At 27.2% G+C, this 17,275-nt stretch overlaps 2 protein-coding genes and 1 long non-coding RNA gene across 6 annotated transcripts; 2 read left to right on the forward strand and 1 right to left on the reverse strand.

Annotated features, from left to right (window-relative positions):
- Positions 1 to 4,365: 4,365 nt before the first annotated feature.
- On the reverse strand, positions 4,366 to 8,663 carry LOC129615383 (zinc finger protein 525-like). The gene is made up of 7 exons (XM_055530552.1): positions 8,550 to 8,663; positions 8,313 to 8,490; positions 8,116 to 8,263; positions 7,867 to 8,039; positions 7,679 to 7,802; positions 6,675 to 7,590; positions 4,366 to 6,604 (listed from the first exon to the last, which is right to left on the reverse strand). The coding sequence occupies exons 2-7, from the start codon at positions 8,479 to 8,481 to the stop codon at positions 6,149 to 6,151; spliced, it is 1,986 nt and encodes a 661-aa protein (XP_055386527.1). The 5' UTR covers positions 8,482 to 8,490; positions 8,550 to 8,663; the 3' UTR covers positions 4,366 to 6,148.
- Positions 8,664 to 10,501: 1,838 nt separating this feature from the next.
- LOC129615460 (uncharacterized) lies at positions 10,502 to 10,992 on the forward strand. Its single transcript, XR_008697458.1, has 2 exons — positions 10,502 to 10,560; positions 10,615 to 10,992. It is a non-coding gene; the product is annotated as an uncharacterized LOC129615460 (long non-coding RNA).
- Positions 10,993 to 11,353: 361 nt separating this feature from the next.
- Positions 11,354 to 16,895, forward strand: LOC129615361 (histone-lysine N-methyltransferase PRDM9-like). 4 transcript variants are annotated; one of them, XM_055530521.1, is made up of 3 exons: positions 11,354 to 11,536; positions 14,541 to 15,427; positions 15,496 to 16,895. In XM_055530521.1, exons 2-3 carry the CDS (start codon positions 14,635 to 14,637, stop codon positions 15,858 to 15,860), a joined length of 1,158 nt encoding a protein of 385 aa, XP_055386496.1. In that variant the 5' UTR covers positions 11,354 to 11,536; positions 14,541 to 14,634; the 3' UTR covers positions 15,861 to 16,895. The 4 variants fall into 4 exon arrangements, with proteins under 4 accessions (XP_055386496.1, XP_055386497.1, XP_055386498.1 ...); XM_055530522.1 differs by having other exon boundaries at positions 11,354 to 11,528; XM_055530523.1 differs by having other exon boundaries at positions 11,354 to 11,528; positions 14,682 to 15,427.
- Positions 16,896 to 17,275: the final 380 nt, after the last annotated feature.

Below are 17,275 nucleotides of genomic sequence, written 5' to 3' on the forward strand. Positions count from 1 at the left end.
TTTTTTTTATATTTTGAATCCTGCGGATCGTATAGAGCTTCTCTGCCTGCTTGTTTTATTTCGTTTATTAACATAAACGCATTTACCTTTTCTGTAAGGAGCAAAAAATGGAATATCTGCAGTTTATAGTTTAAATATTAAAAACTTACCTTCTTCACTTCCTAGTATTATTACATTTTCCATTTTATTTTTTTAAATTTGTTTTTTGACAGAAACAAAAATTATTTTAAACAAAAACTGTTGACAGAACTCTATCAAATATATATGGATGTGTATGTTTTTGCTTCAGCCTTCAGCCAGAAGTTAAATATTTTTTAACTCAAAAAATTGGATGAACGAACTGTCAATTTATTTTAGTATTGCCTATGTGTTAGTAAAATGAAGCTTTCTGATTGGTTAAAAATTTTGTCCGGACGTCCGGACATTGAGTGGAAATCCGCCTTTACTCACTTTCTGCTCTCTTTCCGAGTAAAATAGCGATCGGAGATAGACGATCAGGCCATAAACTCCTATAATGCACAAGCCATGTTAATATTTTTGTATTTGTCTCTATTGAATAAGGAAGGAAGGTTGTACAAAAAATGAGACTATAGCATTCTTTAGTCCATATATAAATTTCGTACGGGAAGGCTGTGTTGCTGAGCGGTAAAATAATTTATTTGCTGTTTAAAATTTAATTTAAATTTAGTGAATAATTATATTAATTTTTTGTATTAAATAAAATGAAGATTTATAATATATATGTATAAATAAATTTTTTCTTTTGTTCGTTATATTTGGTATGAAACAAAGGTGAACTTTGAGAAAAATGTTCTAAATCACTTAATTTTTTTTTTGGAATTTTTTTTTTTATTCTTAATTTTTTTTTAACATTCGTTTACAAAATTTCTTAAAACAAAAATAAATTATTAATTATTAATTATTTTAATATTTATACTGCCCCCCATAGAAGTTCCCTAAAAATTATATTCATAAATGCCAAATGTTTTCTTCATTTATATCATTACTACTTATTAATTATTTAATTTCAATTATGTTTTAAATTATTTTAGAAAATTGTTTAAAAAAACGAGACTTTTTTTATACAAAAAAAAGAAAGAGAAGAAAGAAAAACTTAAAACTAATAATATAAATAAAACTTAATCTAATTCAAAAAAAAACTAGATAAAAACTTATACTGGAAATAATATATTATCAGGAATCATTCAACCACCATATATGATTGATTTTTTCATTTTTGTCCCTTTCAGTTTGCTAATAATCATATCTAATATTAAAATCATTATTGTCTATTATATAGTTGCGGATATAAAATCTTTTTATCAGTTGAATTTCTATTCACATGGTAAATAATTGTATATCTTACGTAATTATCATCTTCATATTATACTAAATCTGAGAGCAAATAATTTTGTATCAGACTCAATTTACTGAAATAAGATCTTGTTATTACATTTTACTATAGATTATTCGTTATTATAGATTATTCCACAAATGTTTTACCTTTAATCATATTTTGTATTATTTTTATTAAATTATTGGGAAATTTCAAATTAATCATTTTGTAAAATAATCCATCCAATCACACTGAATTAAATGCCTCTTTATTATTTAAATGCCAACATAAGTCAGAAGTTAATTTATTTATTGCATGTACTGCTGAGTGGTTTCTCTTAAATCCAAATTGATTACTTGGAATTATATATTTTTCATCTGTAAATTTAAGTATGTATGTTTTGATTGATTATAATTTCTAAAATTTTACTAGCATTTGGCAACAAATTTATTGATCTGAAATTTCTGGGATTTGAAGGATCCTTTCCCGATTTTTTTCTTATGCAAATAATCTTAGCTTTTTTCCATCTTTTTGGAAAATAAGAATTATTCAAACAATTATTGTATATAACGCTATAAATTGATATAATCGCAGGAGACACATTTTTTAAACCTATGCTAGGAATTTCATCAATTCTCGATGAAGTTTTGTTCTTGTGTTTTTCAAATATTTTTAATAATATTTTTAATAATCGTTCTATTTTTAATAAAATAGTTATTATTAGTTTGAGTGTGAGATAAATTATCAGATCTTTTCAACTTCGAAAACTGAGTTATAGCAGAAATTACATTAAATTCCCCAGACCATTGTGAAACTTTTTCATTTACCAATTTTTCCAAATTCTCATTATTTCTTAAATTCATTAATTATATGTGTACATTATATGTGTTTCTTTAATACACGTTGCTAATATATTTACAATATGCTCTTTTTTATTTATTATATAATGATCATTTTCTTTATATATTTCTTCATAACTAATATTTGCCTTTTCTTTTTCTTTAATTTCACTAATTTCCTGCTTTCTATTTCTAAATATTTTATTTAATAAAGGAAACATGTTTTTTGAATCTTTTGGTATAATTTTTTTAAGCTTATTTTGTCAATATCTGTTGCAATTATTACATCTATTACTCAAACTCTCATCACATTTCCTCTTAAATTTATCCCAATTTGCACTTTTGAAATGATATTTAAGTAATATATCATTAGCCTTCTGCATCTTAAATACTATATTATTTTCTAACCCAATATTAAAAATTAAAGCATAGAGATGATTTTATTATTATTTGTACCATCTATTTCAAACCTTGTGTCTATTAAAGCTAAATCCAAATAGGATTCTGCCCTAGAAAAAAAATCACTTAATGAATTAGTAAGATTTGGTGCCCTTTTTAAAGTTTTAATTGTAACCATCAGAAGCAACAGCCTACGAGAAAAGGCGAAATGCTACACCTACATTGATTTGCCAAAGAACGATCAGGGACAAATGAATAGAAGCATTAGGAAAAAGTGATTCGACACCAACGAAGTATATTTAATTTGTAAAAGCATTAAATTTTGTTCTATAGTCTGTAGCAAATATAATTTAATCAATTACCTACTAAAGTTAAGATTTGAAGAATTTAAATAAATATGTAATTTAATAAAAGAAAATTAAAAAATTTTGTGAATTTAGTTGAATATATATGTAGGTACATTTATGTCATAAAATTATTTGCTTCTCTCATCAAATATAACAAGTTTTAAGAAAAATGGGTTACAAATTTTATTTTTTTATGTAAATATGTTATATGGTTTTTTTCAAAAACAATTTTTTTATGTATTTACTATTTCGGTTTTACCTCAAACATATTTTGTTACCTGTAATAAGTAACCAGTTTGTAAGAACAAGAAATTTAATTTTGTTAATATTTAAACGAAATAAAAAGATTTCTGCATATTTTTTTGTATTCAATTGTTTTTTAGTTTTCAAACACCCCAAATCACTACGAACATTTCTAATTTTATTTTCAATACACCCTATGAATGTATTAATAAATTATGTGTTGTCAAATCTTATATAAAGATGTCTGTGATCAGGCCCTAAATTTCTGTAAAAAAATCAAATTTAAACAAAACTAATAATTTTTTTTTTTGAATAAATTTGTTTTATAAATTGCAAATACATATAAATATTTTAATTCACTTCCCATTTAATACATATAAGTATTAGTTCATTTATTTCCCTCGAAAATGAACATATTTTTGTTTAAAAAATTTTTATATTATCAGTTTTATTTGTAAGTTTTATTTAATGCTTTATTCTAAAATTAATATATATATTTATGTGTCATATGTTAGAATAATTGAATTCAGTCTCAGTTTTTGGCTTCACCGTGTTTTTATTCATTCTATTAATGTAATTCATTACTATTAATGTACAATATTCATCAGCTAATGCCAAAATTAAATGGATTTCACATAATATGTAATATTAATTAAGTCTTTACGGTGTATATGTAGATTGAAATTTCTAGCCACGCACTCGATCCTCCATATAAACGAAGTAAATTCAATGTATTGAAATATTGCTAGGTTTTAAACTTGTTGAAGAATCAATTTTAAAATTAAAAAGGAACAATACGTTTTCAATGTTTTGGAGGTACGCACAAATGTGCACTTTTCATTTCAGCTTCTGGATTGCAAATACTAAATTTTAATACTTCAGTATTTGCTAAAATTTCGAGGCAAATGTTCTCCTTTCTCCGTTGGATTTTTAGTTTATTTACATTACGGAAAATGAATATAATTCACATTTATAAATTAAATTACCTTATGACTACAAGAAAAATCCTTATATTCAAAATGAACGATTAGTGACTAGTGCTAACAGTGGAATTCAAATTATGTTTTCACTCAAAAAAGTATGAAGCAAGAAGTTTGAAGAATTAAAAATTTAAAAATTCATCATACTTATTTGGCGATTGGACATCAGTAGGGAATTTAGAACAAACGGTTATTTTTTTGTATACACAGTACGTACAAACATATATCTACGTAGATTGTAGATCGTCAGAATTCTGTTAAAATCCTGTTCCGCACTTCGGACGAAGAAGGTGATGGCATGGACTTCATGAAGTCGTCTACCTTTTGTGAAACTAGTGCTGTCCCTTTTCTAGAATTTGTGCCCGCCCGGTAAACCGTTCCGCTGTCTCCTCAGTCAAAATGAGTTGTCAAAAACTCTTGTCCCCTTTTCCCTCCCGTGAGCTCATGCAGGTGAGTTTCCAGCAAGTCTCTTTCCGCTAGTTTCCTGGTATCTTCAGGGAGTTTTCTCTGCTTCAGAAAACATCTGACACCAGGCTCAACGATTTCCCGACGATAGGGATAATCTAAGTCACCAGGTTACCCAGATGGTAAGTGGGACTATTTCCTACTGCCCCTTTTCTTTGCTTTCCTTCCTCCGTGCAGTTGTGCTCTCTGAGCCAGCCTCTGCGGGTTTAGAGGGTTTGCTCCGACTATCCTGTATTCCTTAATTTTTTTTACGGTTGTTGGAAGGGTCATGACGGGGGTCGGTCTCCATTTCCCTTGCAACCTCGCCCGTTCTCATGCAATGGGGTTTGTCCCGACTTGGTCCTTCCTCAGGATGGTCACATCCTTCTCGAATTGTGACGGGCATGTTCTATTTTTTGTTTGTCTATTTTTGTTTTTTTTTATTCATGTCTTGGGGTCTTATGTAATTCGATTTTCGTTTAGCATAAATTCTAAGGTAGTACCATACAAATTGGTTGATTACATAGTAAAGCCCCTGGTTTCACGAGTGGTATGTATGTATGTATATAAAATTTTCGTAAAGTGTTAACAGGCAAAAACATAAGGTGACTAATTTTTTTGCACAATCGTTCTTTATTTTTAAAACAGAACTACATATGTATGTATGTATTAACCTAGTGGAATCATTGTTTTATTGATATTAATTATAAAATCTCGAAAATGTTGATTTTATTACACTTACATACTTTGCTTAAGTCATGATTTATTATTTTGCTTTCTTAAGTAAATTAATGAACGATGACAGAAATTTTAACTAACACAAACTTTACCTAATGAAAATAAAAAAGTACATATACAGTAAAACCCTCCATGTGTTTTCATACAATTAAAAAACAGCGGTTACAGTTCATTTGTAAACAAAGATAAATGGAAAATATTTGATATAAGTGTTCACATAAATATAAAATATAAATTAATCACTGAATAATTTATATTAACATAAATATAAATTAATGTCACTGAATACACTTTATGTTTTATGTATTTTACATACTTGTATGTAAAATACAAGAGAATAAATTTTAAGTAATAATTTTTTCATTGTGTATTATTATATACAATATTATGTATATTATGTATTGTATACAAAAATTTTTTTATTGTGTATAAATTTGTTTAAATTTTAAAATCAATGAAATGGAAAGGAAAATTTTTTTCTGTAATTGAACCACCTCTATATGGTGAACATTTTTCTTTCACCCTTGAGTGGTCAACTAATGGAGATTCTACTGTACGTATATTAAATTTTGATATTTTATACTATCTCCATCTTATTTATAAAAAATTTTTTTTGAAATGCATAGGTTACTTAATTATAATTAAAATTGAGAATAAATCCTTTCATAATTATATATAAATATAAATTTTGTGAAATCTAGAAATTGAAAAAAATATTCAAAACAATTTATCTTGAGTTTTGTCAAGTTTGAAGGAGAGAATACTTTTTTCTTGTTCGTTGGAAAATTTTTTTTTAATACTAGAATAGAATGACCAAAACATCTAATTTGTTTCTAAATTTTTCACTTTAATGTCCCCATGCGTTTTCCTATGTCTCATTAAACCGGTTCTTCGCGCAAAATTTTTTCCGCAAAAATCGCAGGAATAATTTTTTTCACCTGTATGTACTTTCATATGCTCTTTTAAACCGCACGGCTTAGCAAATTTTGCAGGACAAATGGTGCAACAAGATGGTCGCTCCCCAGTATGCGTATAAATATGATACTTTAAATTGCGTTGAGTACAGAAAGATTTTGGACATGTAGGGCATTTATAAGGCCGATCAGTTTTATCCATGTGCCATGTACCTCGGTGTCTTTTTAAGTAGCTACTTCTTGGAAAACGTTTACCACATTCATCACATTGGAATTTCAATTCTTTACTATGGATAGTTTCATGAAAAGTTCTTGACACTTTTGTTTTAAAACTTTTACCACACCCTTCGTGTCTGCACGGAAACTGAAAGAATCATTTTTAAAAATTATTTAAGATTGGTATGAACAAGGTTTAGTGAGTATGAAATAATTACTGGTCTATCTTCTGAATGTCGAAACACATAATGTTCTTTTAAAGTATTATAATGCCGAAATTTCGCATCACACATCGTACAGGCGTAAGGTCGCTCTCCAGTGTGCAATCTTTTGTGCCTTTGCAATAGATAATTAAATGTGTATGTCTTATCGCATTGGTCACATTTAAATTCTCCTCCTTTTCTTCTCTCAAATATAAAAAAGTCCTGATGTACTTCCTCATGTTTTTTTAAATTTTCTTCTTTATCAAATGAAAAACAACATTCTTTACAACGATATTTTCCCACTCTCTCAATTGTGGATGATTGATTCCAAATTTTACGTTTTAAAGTTGCAGTTTCTGGATCATTGTCTGGATTTTCTTTTAAACTCTCATCGATTAACGTATCTTTTTGGGACCGTTTTTTATTATATTTAGCTGGACGTTTAGCTTTCTCTTTTTTGGGAGCAGCACGACTTTTTTCTTGTGCATTATCTTTTGTAACATTTGAATCATGCCCGTCAAATATATCGGCATCAAAATCAATCTCGGATTCATTCTTCTCAAGAGCATCTTTTATATCAGTTTCGAAAATAGATACAGTTTCGTTGCGTCCCATATGTTTGTCCAAAATATGCTTGCTAAACTGTTCTATATTTAGCATAATTTCATTACAAATGCAACATTTATATGAAAAGTTTTCAGTTTTCGTAATTAAAATTTCTCCACATTTTCGTGGTACTTCAAGATCTAGTTCAACATTTGGTTTTTCATCTGGAACATCGCAGTACTCAAAACAATCCATATTTTCTGATTCATTTTCCCATTTGAGTAAAACCTCATCTGTTAGTTTGAACTTTTCTAAAGAATTATCCGTTTTGGAGAGTTCTTCATTTAAAACGGGCTTTATATCGGTCGCAGTACAATTTGAGGCACTAAAAATTATTATTTAATAAAGTCACAAATTTTAAAATTTTTAATTATTTAGCATTAATCAAACATTAGTCTTATATAGCATCCTACCATAACAAAAACTGAAGGTTTTTGTAGTGAACCCAGTCAACTTCTCTTTTATCCTCAGTTTCCTTTTTATGAAGACTTCGAAATGTTTCACGCAAATAATACCATCTCTTTTTACAAACTTCAGCTAAAAGTATTGAAAATTTTGTTTTCCAGTAAAGTTATGTTTCAAAACAAAAATATGTATTTACCAGTCGCTTTCATGGCTTCACAGATTTGTTTCCAAACTACCGTTCTAACCTTCATATTTGCAAAATACTCACTCATCGGGTCGTATAAACACGTTTTGCCTTCAATCTCCTTGATTAATCTTGAATCAAACTCCTTTTGTATCTCTGCTTCTTCAGATGGTAAAATCTCTTCTCTAAAATTTTTTGTTATTTTGATGCTATGGTTTACAAAAAAATGTACCTGTAATTTTGAAAAATAAAATAACTCACAATTTTATGTGACCGTTGAGAAATTGCATCCTTTCATAGTGAACCCATTTTACTACACTCTTTCCTTCACTTAATCGGTTGTTTATCTTCCTATAATATTTTCTATAGCTATATCTTAACGCTTCCCACTTGTTTTTAAGTTCTTTCACTAGAAATCAACTTTCTTAATAAAAATAGTTTAAAATTCAACTTTTTACCTGTTCGATTCAAGTCTCTTGCAATTTCTTGCCAAGCATCACGACGAAGGTGTAGTTTAGTATAATGTTCATGAGTAGTGTCGTACATAAACTGCCTCCTTGCTATATGCCCTATCAAAGCAGCTTCATATTCTTTTTGTAAATCAGATTCATTAGTATTTGCACTCATTTTCGGAATCTGCAAAAAACAAAATTGGTCCTTACTCTTAACAAATAATGTATAAAATTTTTATTCACCAATAATTGCAGTATCTTCTGCTTATAAAGCTGAATTTGTTTTAAAACTAAAAAAAAATAAAATCTCTACTTCGATCATGTAGTATGTATATTATTTCGCTGTCTTATTCTGACAGCATAAATAAACAACTTGCCGTAGGAATGAAAGTTAAAGATATGAAAATAAGCCCGTTCATCGAATCAATTTTTGCCGCACACAACGATCAATAATTTAAGGTGAAAGCAGAACAAGAACATTATTCCGCGGCAAATATCATAATGAATTTCAAATACACCTATGTTAATGGAACTGGTACAGAAATGAAGTGAAATTACCAACATGAATTTAACCGACATTGGTAAAATAGCTTAAAATCCTATTTACAGCTGGCGATCTTTTTTGACAATATCTGCTTCCGTGTGTTGTGCAATGTGTTATATAATGTTGTATAAATAAACGAAGTATTTCATTAAATACATATTCTTTTTTCTCATGCCCTACATTCAGACTACAGGAGAATAATATGTTATAGAAAATTGGATTCAAACTACATAAGGTACTAATTCGAGTGCATACACTTATGCATACACTTATTTTGTTTATTTCAAATTTTTGCACCCGTTGAACAAATCTACAAATCTACAATCTATTTAAAAATTTTGAAAAAAATATTTTGTATTTGTTATAATCAAAAAAATAGTTTTGTTACTTATGTCATTTTTATGGTTGAAATATTTTTGAATTTCAATTTACAAAAAAGTAATGTGGATTTAAATTTTTTTGAGTATTGTAGATAAAAATTTTTTTGAGTTTCTTTAAAAATTTCCTTTGATTTGAGAAAAAAATCTGAAAAATAAATCATTCACAACAGGAAAACATGATGATATGTTTTGTAAAATGTTCTGCAAAACATATTTTATTTTTACGATTTTTTCCATATAAAATCTGTAATTAAACCTTATGCATAAATATTATTTTGTTACTGCTTTTTGCAATAAAAAGCACATATTTATAAAAAGCAATCAGTTCTATCATCATCTAACCTGCATCAGACGTCACGAGATGTCGTGTAAACACAAAGAATATATAGCTAAGGCGTGACAACTTTATGTCAAATTTCCCTTATAGTGCTTTATTTATGTTTTCGTTGGCTAAAATTATTTACGTAATTAATTTCAGACTTTCTGCAAGCAGAAAGAAACAAGTAGAAAAAATCGTTCAAAAAGCTCATGTATTGTTAAGAATAAATCAAATCAGTAGGTTATTATGCGTCAGAACAATAGCGGAACGACAAAATAAAACTGTTCAGTATTTTGCTGTTCTGTTTGTTTTTGACACCATCAGAAACTAATGTGTGGCGATTTTTTTTTTAAATTTGACAGCGAATAGAGTAATTTCTATTATTTGTCTTCAGACAAACGCTCAATGAGAACAACAAGTACAACGACTACATATTACAAAAACAAATTATCAATGTCGTTGAATTAAATGAAATTTTAATTTAGTCGGTGTAGTTTGAAATTTGACAAATGGAACAAAGTAGAACTGGGCCACATTTGGTTGCCAAGCTGTTTTTCATTTTATAAAAAATTATAAACAGAGATGATCTTTTGTATAAAAAAATGTATCAAATGAACGTATTTAAATTAAATAAATAGGTTTTTAATATGTATATTTGAAAATTAATAAAAACAAGTTGTTGAAATGCTTTGTATAACGAATAATTGTTATTAAAAATAAGCCATATTGTGAAATCACTGTTCACCAATATACTACCAACATCATTCAACATAAATTAAAATTGTGAGAATATTATTTTGTTGACTAAAAATTTTATAACGATACGTTACAGTTTTAATGGCAATTTGACAAGGACTCTTTACATTGCCTTGTTTACATTCTATTCAGCCGTGGTAAAATTTATGTTATGTATATTGGATACATAATATAGTAACACTATGTACACATGACTGCTTTTAGTATTTATACGTAATGCAATGTCACTTTGTCAGCTTAACATATTATGCCGTGGTAAGTGACATTTCTAAATGAAATTGCTTGAAATTTTTAAAAACTCATTTTTAGGTAATATTTGGGAAGACACTTCAGAAATAAAATGTATTACCTGTGGAAATGTGGTAAAACTCGGTTTCTGCTCAGGAAATCATTAATACTTAAGTACTATGCTTAAGTAGAATTTCTTCATGCAATGTACATAAATTGTTGCAAAACTTACTTGTAATTGTTTTTATTTATTCTTAAAAATCTTAATTGTTTCTTAACAAGCTTCTTTTTTCGATTAAAATAAAGTGGATTTGGAATACATATATGGGCTATATACATTTATATATTTGTTATAATTACATTATAACTGAAAAATTATGTATTGTAATTCTTTTTTTAATTGTTTAATTTAAATTTTTTTACATATGTATGTATTAAATGTGACTTTAATTTCCGAAATTCCAACAATAGTTTCTTTTGGTTTTCTGATTTTCTTTTTCATTTTCAACCAATTGACTTTCAATAACCTTTATTATGCAGCATTTTAATACTAATGGTAATATACTTAAGGATGTACATACAAACCTACCACTTAGCTTAGAAATGCTAATGCTCAATGTTTTCATAATTTAGGTTTTATAAAGTTTTAATGTTTCTTTAATCTTGCAGAGATCAGTATAGAACAACTTTTCAAAAATTTTTGGTAATGTTTTGTTTTAAAATTTGGAATTTGAATATAAACACATATGTATGTACAAAAGACGGTAATTAATTATCGGGACTTACATACATAATGTAGTTCAGGTTGATACATACATAATGTAGTTCAGAAAAGAAATTTTTCTGCTTGTGAAATATAATTATCCAATATGGAAGTAAAACGACTTAGTATTTTGTGCCATGTTCTGTTTTTTTCTAAATTTGGGTATACAAAAATTTTTGAACTAGATCCAGTGGAACGGAATTGAGTGATCCATTGGAAGTTGATGAAATAAGTATGTATGTAAGTACGTTTGTGTGTTTAAAAATAAAATTTTAATTATAAAATACATACAACATGCTTAAATTTTTGTATGTTGTATGTTAACAAACCTTAAGTTACGATATAAAAAATGGCCGCACCCATAATTAACCGTATATGCCTACATATGTCATATTTATGTAATTTTGAATTACATATGTATGTATGTACACATATCAATTATATATATATTATAATATATGTATAAAATACATATATGTACGTTAGGTGAACGTGTAAGTACAGATTTTTTTTTGCTTTGGAATACAGATTTACATATGTATGTATGTATGTAAATATTACTTTAATCAACAAAAAACAACTAAGATTTCACTAAGAATAAGTACGGCATGTAAATGTAGTACAAATATACATACATATGTATATACATAATATTTATCACATACATAATTTTGGGCTTCATAACCACTTAGTATATTCAACTAAATAAGGAATTGTTTAATATAGTAAAAACCGTATATAATATCTCTGAGTATCTACATATCCTCACAAATTTTTTATCCATCACAATAACAAAATTTTATTCTTAAACTCATTTGCTGCTAATTGAAAGAAATAATACGAACATAAATACCTACTTACATATACATACTTATACAAATATATGTGCATACTGTATTTATACAATATGTTAATAAATTTCAATCCGTTTATATGTACCAAATGTATGGATTTATATATATATATAGGTACTTCACTTCCTATACTCATAAGAATAATAGCAAGTAAAAATGTTTCAGTCGGTATAAACCGATTGAAGTATACCCTGCACTTTTCATTGTTGTATAACAATTACTTGAATATGTGAAATCATTCTATAGAAACTTCTCGGATATGTGTGACCTATAGTTGGACACACAACTACCAATTTTTGCGAACCTGACTTTAATTTTTTTCCAAATATTTAAGATTAGCTTTTGGAATTGTATTGCGGCTACCCGAAACTTCCAAATTCCACCAAAACTTCAGAAATATAACAGCGTATAATTGGACACTCGACTGCCAAGTGTCATGAATAGACTCTATTCTTTTTCTAAATATTTAAAATTAGTTTTTGAAGATGTATGACAGGTATCTGAACAGCGATTCAACCAAAACTTCAAGAATATATCTGACCTATAATTGGACACATGGCTACCAAGTTTCATTAGTCTGACTTTATTTTTCCAAATATTTAAAATTAGCCTTTGGAGTTGTATGGCAGGAACCCGAACCTGTCAAGCAATTCAAAAAAAACTTCAAAAATGTATCCGACCATTATTGTTTAAATTTTTTTGACTTTATTGTTTTTCTATTTAAATTCGCTTTCGGATTTTTATAACATCCACCCGAACCGGCGCAGCCATTCTATTAAAATTTTTAGAGCATATGTAAAACGAAATTGGACACACGTGTACAAAATTTCATATTTATACCTTTATTAGTTTTTCAAATATTTAAAATAAAATCTTTGAGTTGTTTAGCAACCCACTGGGGTATACCCGAACCCACTGGGCGAATTGGTCCAGTTACAATTGGGTTCGTCCTTGACACAATAGAAACAATATGTGAAAGTTTGGTGTCGATTGAACTATTCGTTTTTGAGTTACCGTGCGATCGGACGGACGGACGAAAGGACATGTCCAAATCAACACAGAATTTTATGCTGTGTAAGAATATATATGTCCGTACCGCAGCTAAACCCTTGAAGTAGTTACAAACTCCATATCATAGCCAATATACCCTTCACGAAGGTGCAGGGTATAAAAAGAAAATTAACCAAACCGAAGCTACTTTATTTATTTTAAAACGTCATCTTTTTCAAGAGCAATGTACTATTGGATGATCAGATGATAATACAAAAACAAAATTCATTGCGAATGAAAGAAAATTTAGAGAGAACCAGCAAGAGAAATTATTTAATCCATATTCTGTAGTACAACTAGATATAAATTCTAAAGTTGTAAAAAAAGCAGGTGAAATAAAAATTATTATTAGAATAACATAAAATTTTAACAGCACAACAAATATGTTTTAAATTTATACAAATAATTTTAAATAATTTAATTTAATTTTCAATCCCTTGTTATTTAATTTTTGAAATTATTTAATGAGAAATTGCACAGTGAAATTAATTTCTAGAATCTCAAACATTTAATATTTTGTATTGAATCACTCTGAATTAAATAGATTAATTGAAAACGTACATACATATAGTAACTAAATATATTTAGCTAAATGTTTTTTTTACAAAATATAATATGAAAAAATAAAAAAATTCTAATTAACTTTTAATTCAACTAAATGGTTAGAATTTAAAAATTTAATTACAGTGAATTTTTAATTACTATGAATTTAGCTACTTTATTATTGACACGTTATGTTGTAATGAATGTGTATATGTATTATATGTTAATGACTTTCTCTAGAACATAAATAAGTTTTTATTATTGCATAAGTGTATGTGCATATAAAACGCATGCACACACATGCATATGTGTACAAAAAGCGAGCTTTAAAAATTGAATAGTATCTACTTATATATTATTCAAATGTACAATGAAAATGATTTAGAAAAGTATATTAGTGTGGTGATAAATGATTAAAAATTCTGTATTTTTATGTAGCACTCGCTTCAACCCAAAATAATTTACCCCGTGCCAACAAGTTATACATAAATTTATTTGTGTACTACGTAACTACATATGTATGTTTAACAATAATTCTCTTTATTTCTCAAGTCGAAAAATATTTTGATAATGTACGTTATGTAAATAACGTTTCACTTCTTTAAATAAGAATAAAATTAACTATTATTGAGTGATCGTGTGTATAGAAAAATGTGTGTATATTGTAATACATACAATTGTATTTAACAACGAATTTCAACGAACAACAGTAAATCTGCCTTTTATTTATAAAATAAAATGGGAAATGTGAATGATAAAAACAAATAATAAAATTATTTATTTCTTTCCTTTTACAGAGTTTTTCTTTTTTATATACTTAAAAAATTTAAACCAAATACGGTTGCGAGAAATTATTTCAAATATTATTTTCATTAAATATTACTTTATATTATGGGAAAGCTATGTGAATTAAATGGATATATTCAATTTTCTGATAGTGATATGAATTTCGAAACAGAAGATTATGAACATTATGAAAAATGTGGCGAGATATATTTTTCAGAATCTGGAAGATTTGAATTATACTGCAACTTATGTGATGAAAGATTTATTGATTATAGTGTATTTTTTGGTAAAAATCATCTAGAACAACATTTTAACTACTTTGGAAATTGCACAGAAAATGAAGTCGAGTTAGCAGATAAAAAAATTGAAAATCAAAATATAACAGAAAATGATAAAAATAAATTTGAAATAGAATTTCGAGAATATAATCCTCAAGATCATGAAGTTAACATATTTATAAAAGATATTTCAGCTGAGGATACGGAGGATGCTTCAGTTAAAATTAATGCCGGCAATATAAAACAAGTGCCATTCAAAATAAATAAACTCAGGTGCTACGTATGTTTGGAAACCTTCGTCAAAACAAGCTATCGTGACCGACATGTTTTAAAAAATCATAGAGATCAATACAAAGGTAAATATTATTCTTGTAAATATTGTGGACAAGATTTTCTTCATAAAAGCCACTTTGAACAACATATTCGAAAGCACACAGGTGAAAGGCCATTTGCTTGTACAAGTTGTAATAAATCATTTATATCAATTTACAATTTGAATGTACACAATTCCCGTTATCATCAAGATATAAGACCATACATATGTCGAGTCGATGATTGTAATGCTGGATTTAAATCCTGGATCAGTAGGTTAAAACATGAAAGATCACATAACCGAGCAGGTTCGTTACAAAAAATTTAATTGAATTTTTTTTAATTATTACAATGGCTTGGTTTGTTGCATTTTTAGAGAAACTGCCGTTTAAGTGCAAGGAATGTGAAAATAAATTTGCAAATGCTGGAGAGATGACAAGACATGTAAAAAGCATACATATGGATAAAGGAAATTTGCCGTATGTGTGTAACATATGTAACCGTTCATTTCATCAAAGGAGACTTTTAAGATATCATATTTTTACTCATACAGGAGAAAAACCTTATGCGTGCAAAGTATGCAATGCAAAATTTTCTAAACCTTCTATTTTAAGCCAGCATAAATTACTACATTCTGGAACAAAAAAGTATATTTGTACCGTTTGCGGGGAAAGATTTTTTCAATCTGCTGGATTATCTGCTCACAAGAGAAAAAAGGGTCATTTTGATGAAGAACCATAATTTGAAGTGTAAAAATTTGTACCACGTCAAAAATTTTGACTTTTCCAATAATCAAACAAAATTTACAGTTTATAAACGTTTAAGGTATTGTAATCAAACGTACATAGATACCGTTTTATTATTTATTATATGTATGGACATACAGGCACTTATATATTTAAATTGATTATATGCACAGGACTTAAATTTTGTTTATGTAAAGGCCCATATATTTAAATACGTTAAATATATTATGAGTCTTTGGTTCAAATTCATTAAACTTAATTTATTGCATACATATGTATTTCACATTTATGGTTTTGAAGTTTTTCAGTTAAATTTTGGAATGCATATTTCATTGTATGCATGTACATATGTATTGTTCTTGAATTTACATACATATGTAAATTTTTTAAAAACAATCTCCCCATTTTTTTTCAATAGTTTGACTACGTTTTAAAAATGCCATTACATTAGCATTTGGAAATCGATATTTACTATAGACATACATATGTACAATGTACATAGATGTAGTACAAACAAATTTCTAAGAACAAGAGAATTTGATTTCATTTTTAAAATTTTATTTGGACAACTAATACAAAATAGTTATTTCAGTTCTTCTTTGAAAAATATGCATGAATTCGATGTTTAAATTTGATTTTTCGACTGATATTATAATTAAGTAGATACATGCATATGCATGTACATACAAATCCATTAATGTTTGATCTATGCTGACATATTTACATAAATAATTGTTTTTTTTACAAGGTGAGAGCAAGAATAATGTGCCAGTGTTACAAAAATAACTACAGTTGGTTTCCTACCAAACCTTAGTTACTTTTTTAATATATTATTTTCGTAATTCGTAAAAGTGTAATAACAATTAAAAAAACAATTTACGACATTTTTTTTAATATTTTAAGATTTAGTAAACTAAGTAACTTTGTTAAAGTTTAATTGCATATTATAAATCTTTGTTTCGTAAACTGTTTTAATAAATCGCTAGTATACTTGCACTTATCCTGGGGATATGTAGGTGTACCTATGTAATTGTGTATTTATTTTTATAAATTTTATAAACATAAACAAATATATTTTGGTTATACCAAAAAACGAAAATTTTGATTTTGGATTATAAAAGTGTGAAACTTAGAAAAAACCTATTTTGTTCATTTTATTTTATTTTTAATTGAAAAGTTTGAAACGTTTTGAGAAAAAAATATTGTTGATGAATATATTTTTTTTCCAAAAATAAAACCTTCTGAAATAACCAAGAAAACATATGCTTCGACTTCTGTAAGATTTGAAAAGTTTTTAAAACACTAAATTTTACTTTACAAAACTTGAACAAACTTTAAACATTGAGAAAATGAGAATGTCATCATTTTCTCTTATTTTTGTTCAAAAAGTATTATCCCAGACAGTTTGCA

This window comes from Condylostylus longicornis, unplaced genomic scaffold (assembly GCF_029603195.1).
Source record: "Condylostylus longicornis isolate FDR11 unplaced genomic scaffold, ASM2960319v2 ptg000135l, whole genome shotgun sequence".
Taxonomy (NCBI): domain Eukaryota; kingdom Metazoa; phylum Arthropoda; class Insecta; order Diptera; family Dolichopodidae; genus Condylostylus; species Condylostylus longicornis.